A 10,477-nucleotide genomic window follows, 5' to 3' on the forward strand; every position below is an offset into this window, starting at 1 on the left:
GATTACTTCTTTGATGCTTTAATTAGCAATTGAAAATCTTATTGTAAGCCCTCAAGCTTAACTACAACATTTGCAATAACAGTCCAACAATTAACCACCTTTTGTGTACAATACAGGACTATGATTATGGAAATAAAATTAATTGCCATTTAATAATTTTCTTTATACAAAAAAAGGAGGATTATGCGTTGGCCAAAAGGGCATTTGGGATCCTAGATAGCATGCCATGGAGTATGGACCATCTGTGTATCTTTCCGATGAGATCACGGTGGCTTCAAACTGATTTTTTACTATAATATGATGTGAACATGAGAGAAAATCTGTGAAAATCCGGCTTGATTTGGTTCCATATTTTCCCAATATAGACATTCTTTTGGGATTATGGTCTAAACAGAAATTTGCTAAAATTTAATTTTTTAAAAATAAAAAAATATTTTAAAAATCAAGTACCAGTAAACTCTAAAATATCCGTAAAGCTACCTTTCAGTTTTGGCGTAGACATTTCTATACAAGGCATTTTATTAGCACATAAATGGACATGGGAGCTGCTTCTTTCCCATACCAAGAATATATGAAGTTTTCAAATCCATCCATCCATCCATCCATCCATCCTTGTGCTATCTGCCAATTGCCTTTTTGTCATCCATTTTAAAATATTAATTTGCCTTTATCTCCAACTTTTTTAAAAATATTATTCCTAGGATGAAGAATCAAAATCTTCCTCATATTCAGAGAGTAAAGTTTAAGAAAATAGAAAAACAATTCTCCATTTTAGATACTTTTAAAAATACTCTGGCTAAAAGTATAATTTTTTTTTTCATTGGCTAGAATTTGCAGCTTGTATCATGCACACAAACATTCCATTGAACTTGTTGGTTTAACTGTTCCTGCTAGATATTTTTTACGATGCTTTCAGATCATTTTAATATGTTGATGTCAAAAATAATTTTTAAAAAATAAAAAAAATATTATTTTGATGCATTTCCGAGTAAAAAACATTTTGAAAAGCAACTGCAACCACACTTCCAAACACGCTAGTCTAATGAGTTTTTTTTTTAATAAATATTTTGTTAGGGTTTTTTTTAAATTATTCTATCCATTTTTTTAACTATAAATCCCTATTCAAGATAATATTTTTTTATTTAAAATGACAAAGTTTTCTCCTTTTCTTTTCCAAATTCAAATAACAAGAGGAGAAAGGTCTATCGTTCTATAATTTATTTATCATAATTGTTTGCCCCTTACGGTAAAAGTCACGGGCTTAGGTTGCAGTTGGCGGAACATATTTTTAAAGCATCCAATAGAGATGTGCCACCTAACGGGAAGCACTGTGTTTACATTGACGTGGCTGTTTCTAATTCGCCAGTTCAAATGTTTTTCTAATTACACGATCATAACTTTGTTAGAATAGAATACTTTATGATCAAATACTGGTCGATCGCTCGTGAAGTGGGACCTAGTAAAGCCGCGCCCCGTGGGCCTCAACAAGAAATCCAAAGCTGGCTGGTTCGGTACCGAACCATCCATTTGAATTTTTTGAACGTTGAAGCCACCCGGTTTCTACTAGGTCACTTGGCAAGGCAGGACGCACGATGCCATGCTGCGGTATTTTTTGAAATTTAATTTTATGATAATTAAAATAAATAAAAACTTTATCATCATCTAAAAAAAGTTTTATATAGAGTGTTCACCTGACAAATGATATATCAATATAAATACGGTGGATTTTTTTCTTCATAAAAGGATAATATGACGTGGATGCAATGTTCAGTATGAGATAACCAACCAGCATTTTATTTTTCTTTTGTTCTTTTTTATTTTTGAAAAAAAAACAAAGCTATCAGCGTGCTTAATTTTAGCCAAAGTAATGAGTAATATCATTAGGTGATCTGAACCGATAAGAGCTACGGAATTCCGATCCAAATACAGTGAACGTAATGACATGTCAGGCGGCGTTTGGTTAATTCGATCATGATGAAACTCCACATAAACTGGTTGGCAACCGTTTTCAACCACCATTCCGCTATCTGAAAATTACCCGCCGCCTAACAATTGGGGGCCGTTTTCATGTAACATTTGGCTGTATTACACGCATGGAATATATATATATGGTTGCTTTTCAACTTTGTACTTGCTTAAAGATTGTGATTGTGGTGAAGGATTTTTATTTTTATTTGTTTAAAGCTGGTTTGTTTTAGTGTTTTATAAAAATATTTTTAATTTAAAAAAATATTAATTTTTTTAATGTTTTACAATAATTTTGAGGTATTGATGTTTATTTTTTTTCCATATTGTTTTAATTTCTTTTTAACATATTTGTAGATAAAAAACTTTTTTAAAAAAATTTCAAAAGTAGAGGGAATTACACTCTCAAACAATTGAGTGTCATTTTCATGTAACATTTGGCTGCATTAGACGCATAGAATATATATGGTTGCTTTTCAACTTTTTACTTTCTTAAAGATTATGCTGGAGCTCTTTTTTTTTTTTTTCTGATGTGCTAATAAAAAAAATTTTAAAAAATTATTTAAGTAAAAAATACTTTAAAACAATATTAAAAAATAAAAGCCACCGACTCTCCCAACCAATAACCTATGAGCAGATAAATTTCTTTTAATTAGTTATCTGTTTACTTTTACTTTGATTCCAAAGAAAAATTTGTGGTCGGAGGAGGAGCTCTCTATTTTTATGAGATTTCGCGTCATTCAAGCTTCAGTCACAAAAAATGATAAAAGGTGCCAGATTCACAAATGTAGGAATAGTTATGGTCCAAATATACTGGACTAGCCTCTCTCTTTTTTCTTGGTGCTGAATTAGAAAATGGAAGCTGAGTTCAAGCTGAGAGTGACCTTGGATTTATTTGTCAAGACTCACCTCTTTTCCAATCTAAAGAGTTCCTGACTAGCCCAATTTCCCTAAATTCAGGAGCATGACTCGGTGGCCGGAGCTTCTGCTAGTCGCATGGGAATATATTGCATTTGGGATTTCAGTAAGCTTAGGACAAACTTATGAACCTGGCACCATTATGTGTGAGAGAGTCATTGAGATGGACCGACACACCGCCCACCTACTTTCATAGCAATGAGGTTTTGAATTTTTGAACGGTTTTGTCCTTTTTAAATTTTGAACTCCGATCCAGTGGAAGGAAGGATCTCTGTTTTATTCTTTAGATTGGCCACCAAAATAAACAATTATTCAGTCGATATTTCATTTATCTTAAAAATCTTGTAATTTAATTACACTTGTAATTGTAAAGATTTAATTATGGAGGTGAAAGGCAAGCCGGGCCAGCATCAAATTCGATAGATAAACAACTTTTTATTGTTTTATTCAATTTGAATGGTTTGATACGATACTTACAACATTGTAATCCTAAACTTTTCTATTATATATAATAAAATCTAAAACAACCTAGTAATTATTTGTGTAAATATAATAAAACAAATAAGAAGATAAGACTTTACCTTGAGAACGTTTGCATCGTGTTTTTAAAAAATTTAATTTTTTTTGTTAAAAATTAATTTTTTTTATGTATTTTGGATTGATTTTTATGCGTTGATCTCAAAAATAATTTTTTAAAAATAAAAAATATTATTTTGATACATTTCGATATAAAAAACACTTTAAAAAACAACCGCAACCCTCACTTCCAAACAAATTTTATACAAAAGGTTATAGTTAGATTTCCTTCTAGTGTTAAATAGCAGTGGTAGTGGTTATTTTTTAAGTAATTTTTACTTAAAAAATATAAAAGTATTTTTTAAAAAATTTTTAGATTAAAATAATAGAAAATAATAATAATAATAATAATTTAATCTTAAATAAAGAAATTTAATTTTTTAATAAACTCGCAGCTACGTTGCCATGCAAGATCTAAAAACATGGACTCGCAAAATAACTCTAGCCTCTTATTCAAAAGAGAGCTAGTTCTCACGCCACTCGAATTGACTGGGTCTATAACCCAAGCTAAAAGAGCGTGAAAAACACACTCCAATCCTTTAATCAGAAAGTTAACAACCTTGATCATGCACGCGCTGCTAAAATCACCTGAAGCACGATGGCAGTGATCGTGTTTAGAAGCCAAGAGGTTCGGAGACAGGTACGGGAGAAGTAGCTTATGAGGAGTGAAGTGGGCAGGGGGGAGAGAGAGAGAGAGAGAGTCCACTACTGATACCATCCATCTATAAAGCAAAGTCATAAAAAGAGAGAGGAGGGTAGCTCTCTTTGTTTGTAGAAGAAGGAAGAAAAAAGAAAAATAAAAACTGAAAAGCAGAAAAAAAAAGCTAATGGAGAATGTGATATCTCTCTCTCTAGAGGTTTTAGCATCAAACTAACCTCTTAAAAAATATACATCGAACGTCCTCCTCATCCTCCCGTCCTTTTCTATATCTCTCTTCTCCGATCAATCTCTGTTTTTTTCAATTTGTTTCAGCTCCAACAGACTAAAATAGAGACCGGTTTAATAGTAAGAAAGAGGGAAATAGATAGCAGCATACGTAACATTAATTTGCGACAGAATGGCTGGTGAAGGAGGAACATTGTCTTTTTCGGTGGCGTCCGTAGTGGAGGATGTGCTGCAGCAACATGGTAATAGACTCGGAGATCTCGATTTGGAGTCCAGGAAAGCTGAAGAAGCCGGTAGTTTTTTTTTCCTTTTTCTTTCCATTGCAATAGAACAATTCATTTTCTCAGAATTGTCTATGGGAAGTGTTAATTTTGTTGAGATTTCTTGCTGTTAGCATCAAGAAGGTATGAAGCTGCGGGGTGGTTGAGAAAGATGGTAGGAGTGGTTGCAGCTAAAGATTTGCCAGCAGAGCCATCTGAAGAAGAGTTTAGGCTTGGATTGAGAAGTGGAATCATTCTTTGCAATGCTCTCAATAAGATACAACCCGGGGGTGTGCCTAAGGTGATGCCAATTTTCCTTCTCTCTGTTTTTTTTTCTTCTTACAAATAATAATTGTTGGACATTAGTGATTAATTAAATTTTAATTATTTTAGGTCGTGGAGAGTCCATGCGATGCTGCTCCTATACCCGATGGAGCAGCATTATCTGCATTTCAGTACTTTGAAAATGTAAGAAATTTCCTTGTAGCGGTACAGGAGATGGGGATTCCTAATTTTGAGGCATCTGATCTGGAACAAGTATGTATTGCATTTACTATATGCAAGTGATGCTTTGCTTGGAATTAGATATGGAGAGCTTGATTTGTCTAACTCTGATTCATTTCATTGTATTTCCTAGGGAGGAAAATCGGCAAGGGTTGTGAATACTGTTTTGGCACTTAAATCATACAGTGAGTGGAAACAAACTGGTGGAAATGGGATTTGGAAATTTGGTGGAAATGTAAAACCGCCAGTGTCAGCCAAGTCTTTTGTAAGAAAAAATTCGGAACCATTCATGAACTCATTATCCAGGAACTTGTCAATAAATGGAAAATCTTTCAACTCCCTGTCCAGTGATCTTGAGTACTCTAATAAAATGGTTGGTAAGCTTAACTGATTTTAAATTCAAGCACTTGCTTGCTCAATCAGCTTCAGATTTATGTCTTATTTTTTTTTTTTTCATTTTCCCCCTCATTTCTAGTCTGGGTCTGGTTCCTTGAGCATGCTTGTTCGTGCTGTTTTGTTGGATAAGAAGCCAGAAGAAGTTCCAATGGTAAGAATCTATGCGCTCATTGCTGCTGCATTATATTAACATTTTGAGGAACACACCCGCGTCTTGAGGCTGCCAATCTGCCTCGGTATAGAATACTTGCTGATGGGTTGATTGTCGATCGCATTTCCTCAATTTCAAAAACTTAAAACCCAAATTTGCTGACCTCAAATACTACCAACCCTTAGAATTTGCAAGTACCTTTAACGTTGATTTTACATGTTCTCTGCTTGCAATAGTTGGTGGAATCAGTGCTCAGTAAGGTTGTGGAGGAATTTGAGAGTCGCATTGCAAGCCAATATGATATGGTATGCCAGCTGATCATTCAAAACTAATGAGTTTGCAGAAGATAAGTATTTGTCTAACTATTTGTTTATGCAACTGTATTGTATGTTATAGGCAAAGGAAGCTCCTAAAGAAATAGCCATCTCTCAGGGAAACAAGTTTTTGCTGAAATCTACTGGTGATAATAAAAGGGTAATCTCTTAATCTTCATCTACTGAATAGCGAAAGGCCTCCTAAGTTCGAGAATGTTATCAAGACAATGAGAAAGTACTACCAGTGTGAAGCCTATGATGCTTTTAATTGTAGGATAAATTCTAAGGGGTTCATGTCTGTTGTTGAAATCATGTAGACTGAAGACAAAAATGTCAGATTGATAAAGAAAGAGGAATGCTTTCATAAAAACCAAATTGCAGAGGAGGAATTAAAAAATAAAACCCAGAAACAGCAAATGATCTTTGATAAACAACAAAGAGATATTCAGGTACGACTGATTGTAATTCTTTTCCACTATTTTCTTTTTCGGATTAATAAACTAGAGTGCTCCTCCTAATTATTCCTTGCTGCAGGAATTAAAAAACACGCTTAGTACAACAAAAGCTGGTATGCAGTTTATGCAAATGAAATTTCATGAGGAGTTTAACAGTCTTGGTAGGTACTCAGGAAGAAATTTGATTTTACTTTTGGTTATTTAGGAATGTTCCTTTTTGGTGGATGAGCATGGCCGTTGTAGGGGGCAACGTTGATTAAGCATTCTTTCTATCTAAGTTTGGAGTTCTTGTCTTTCAACGTAGGGATGCACATCCATGGTCTAGCTCATGCTGCTTCTGGCTACCATAAGGTTCTCGAGGAAAATCGAAAGCTATACAATCAAGTGCAGGACCTAAAGGGTCAGTTACACTTTCCCACAAGAGATTAGGAATCATGTTTTTCTTTACTATGTATCTAAGCCCTAATATTTGTTTTGACCAGGGAGTATTCGGGTTTATTGTCGAGTGAGACCATTTTTGTCTGGACAATCAAACGATTTGAGCACTGTGCATAGCATAGAAGATGGGAATATTACTATTAGCACCGCGTCAAAACATGGAAAAGGATGCAAGTCCTTTAGCTTCAATAAAGTCTTTGAACCATGTGCTACCCAAGGTCGGTTAGCTCTTAATTTAGAATTTATTCTGATTAATGCAAATCAACACTCCTTTTTACACTTTTACTTACACTGCATTGCAGCGGAGGTCTTCTCTGATATGCAGCCATTAATCCGGTCTGTTCTTGATGGCTACAATGTTTGCATATTTGCATATGGTCAAACAGGATCAGGAAAAACATACACCATGGTAAAAAGAGAAACCGGGCATGTCTTGAATGTAGAAAATTTGTTTTCGTTGATGTTTATTTGTAAATTATGCAAAATTTCCTAACTTCATAATTCATGTTTGCAGACAGGGCCCAAAGATCTCAGTGAGAAAAACAAAGGTGTAAATTATAGGGCATTGGGTGATTTGTTTCTTCTAGCAGAGCAAAGGAAGGACATCTTCTGCTACAACGTTGCTGTACAAATGATAGAGATTTACAATGAGCAAGTCAGGGATCTCCTTGTTACTGATGGAAGTAACAAAAGATATCCTTTACGAAGTGTTGTTTCCTGGTTAAGCACTAGTTATGAACTGGATTGCATGAGCAGCTACCGCTATTACCAAAACTACCTAAATTAAAAATTAAAGACATGAGAAGTCATTCAGACATTGGTATTCTATACAGTTAAGAGTAGATTGTCTAATCCTTAATTTATTGACACATTAGAAATTCGTAACAGTTCTCAAACAGGTCTGAATGTACCGGATGCAAACATCATTCCTGTATCATCAACACATGATGTTATTGATCTAATGAACCTTGGACACAGGAATCGTGCAGTAGGTGCAACAGCCCTTAATGATCGTAGTAGTCGCTCGCATAGGTGACTACTTGTTCTTTTATATATTTCTGTTTGCAATGACTCTGAGCAGTGACTTCTGGAGTGGGTGACTTATATTTTTATATTTTTGTGAATTGTAGTTGCCTGACTGTCCATGTTCAAGGAAGAGACTTAGCATCCGGAACTATTCTCCGTGGCTGTATGCATCTGGTTGATTTGGCAGGGAGTGAAAGAGTAAACAAATCTGAAGTGACCGGAGACAGACTAAAAGAAGCACAACACATTAACAAATCCCTATCAGCTTTGGGTGATGTCATCGCTTCCCTTGCCCAGAAGAATCAACATGTACCTTATAGAAATAGCAAACTTACACAACTGCTCCAAGACTCACTTGGTACGGTCGTAAACACATTTTTCAATCTAGTGTTTTTCTGTTTCTTTCTCTCCATGGAAATGATTATATCTTTGGAATGAAATTCTTCTTTCAGGAGGGCAAGCCAAGACACTGATGTTTGTTCACATAAGCCCTGAGCCTGATGCTTTAGGAGAAACAATTAGTACATTGAAGTTTGCTGAGAGGGTAGCCACTGTGGAACTTGGTGCAGCTCAGGTGAACAAGGGCAGTACAGATGTTAAAGAACTCAAAGAACAAGTATTGCATTCTCTGTCCCCTTTCTGATTTTTCCATAACATTTATCTTAACCATTCAGCACAATTTAATGATCTATATTAAAACTTTTCATCCCCACAGATTGCTAATCAAAAGGCAGCATTAGCAAAAAAAGAGAGAGAAACGGAACACAGAAGAAAAGGAAGTGAATCATCACCATCCAATTCTAACCATCGGCTCAGAGATGCAAATGATAGCAATCTCTTCCGGCAACCAATGGGTGATGTGGGCAACATAGAGGTGAGCCTCACTTTCCGATCATTGTTGGTTGAAATAGTTCTTAAATAAAGCCGATCAAAATTGTAGTTGGTGGTAAGTGCTGAAACCATGGACAACAGCTACATGTTTCACTTTGTTTTATTTGGCATAAAATCTATGACAGTATCAAATATTTTAGTATCTAGAATTTATGCATTTATGAATAGGATTAGGCGTTAAAATGTGTAGAAGATTGTTGACCATTGATAGTCAGGTTTCCTTTACATTTCTAAAGGGTCGATTCCTTTCTTCTTCCTTATCTTTATACCCGTTCAGTTGTTTTGGTTGCTATAAATTGTGATGTGCTGCTGCTTCTTCAGGTTCACAAATCTACTCTGAGGCAGAAGAGACAAAGCTTTGATCTTGATGAGATATTAGCAAATTCACCTCCGTGGCCTCCAGTCATTAGCCCTAGTCTAAATTATGCTGAGGATGAGAAGGAAATGGCCTCGGGTGAGTGGGTAGATAAAGTCATGGTAAACAAACAGGATGCAGTAAACATGGTTGAAAAATCTCTAGGATGTTGGGAAGCCGAAAATGGCAATTTGCCGGATGCCTTTTACCACAAGTATCTTTCAGACTCTTCAAAAATTTACCCAGAACAATCCTTTAATATGTTAGTGGGTAACAGCCAGCTCAATCTCGCTAATAATGACGACATGGATGATATTGATGCTGCCACCAGTGATTCATCAGAACCTGATTTTCTATGGCAATTCAATCAGTCCAAGTTTACCAGTATGACAAATGGGATTGAGTCAAAAACTAGCAAAGCAATTTCAAAAGCAGCAAAGAATCCAGAGTTAAGGTACTGTAGATGTGATCTATAATTGCGTCTCAAATTCATTCATTTAATTCATTTAGCAGGTTTCTCTTACAAGTTTCAACTTTTGCAGCAAGAACTTGAATCCCTCGCTAGGCCCTTCACCATCACGAAAGTTAGCAAATGGAGGTGGAGTTCCCTTGCAACGGAACAGAAGGCATGCTGCTCCAGTTGACGGGAAACGCAAGATTGCAAATAGGAAGTAGGAAAGTTACCCCTGCTGGGGGGATTGCAGATTATTTATATACTTTGATTTTTTTTTTCCTTCTGAGCGAAGAAGGAAAGTTTTACACTGTTCCCTTTTTTTAGCCATTGTATTGTTTATAATATAGTTAATGCAGCAATAATTCCAGTTGCTTGTTGTCATCCTTCGGCGAGCTCACCAGATGTGTCCTGACTTGCTTGGATTTGACGAGAGAGATTTTTTTTTGTTTTTTTTTTTTCAGATTCCATATTACCACTTGTCTTTATGTGAAACATTGTAAACTCGAAATTGATTTCAATGACTAAAATTTTAATTCTAAGATCAAGGGTTTTAGTTCAACTGGATTTTAGTTGTGATTTTGATTGCATGTATGGAGTCAAACTAGACCTTTGAAGTTGACTCCATAGCTTAAGACACTTGACAAATTGCTCTCCCCTAATCCTCTTGTATTGTACGAGCACACTACCGGTAAAACAAATGGATGAAGGATGGTTCATAAAAGAAAACAAGATGGTGAAAAGACAGAACTGGAATGATTGTGTTAAACCATCTGCTTTAAACCTTCTAATAGCAACATCAAATTAAAGAAAAAAAAAAAAACACAAGGGAGATGAAGATGGTGCCGTCAGAGAACAATAATCAATTGTCTTTTTCATTGCTTACTAGAA

General features: G+C 35.3%; 1 protein-coding gene across 1 annotated transcript; it reads left to right on the top strand.

Moving 5' to 3' along the window:
- Positions 1-4,174: 4,174 nt before the first annotated feature.
- Positions 4,175-10,148, top strand: LOC7491283 (kinesin-like protein KIN-14I). Its single transcript, XM_024585488.2, has 19 exons — positions 4,175-4,638; positions 4,740-4,906; positions 4,999-5,142; positions 5,243-5,482; positions 5,585-5,656; positions 5,893-5,961; positions 6,053-6,130; positions 6,288-6,419; positions 6,505-6,586; positions 6,730-6,825; positions 6,908-7,081; positions 7,166-7,272; positions 7,378-7,556; positions 7,734-7,895; positions 7,994-8,247; positions 8,342-8,505; positions 8,605-8,763; positions 9,102-9,589; positions 9,678-10,148. Exons 1-19 carry the CDS (start codon positions 4,518-4,520, stop codon positions 9,808-9,810), a joined length of 3,021 nt encoding a protein of 1,006 aa, XP_024441256.2. The 5' UTR covers positions 4,175-4,517; the 3' UTR covers positions 9,811-10,148.
- The last annotated feature ends 329 nt before the right edge of the window (positions 10,149-10,477 follow it).

The sequence above is a fragment of the Populus trichocarpa genome, chromosome 14 (assembly GCF_000002775.5).
Source record: "Populus trichocarpa isolate Nisqually-1 chromosome 14, P.trichocarpa_v4.1, whole genome shotgun sequence".
NCBI lineage: Eukaryota > Viridiplantae > Streptophyta > Magnoliopsida > Malpighiales > Salicaceae > Populus > Populus trichocarpa.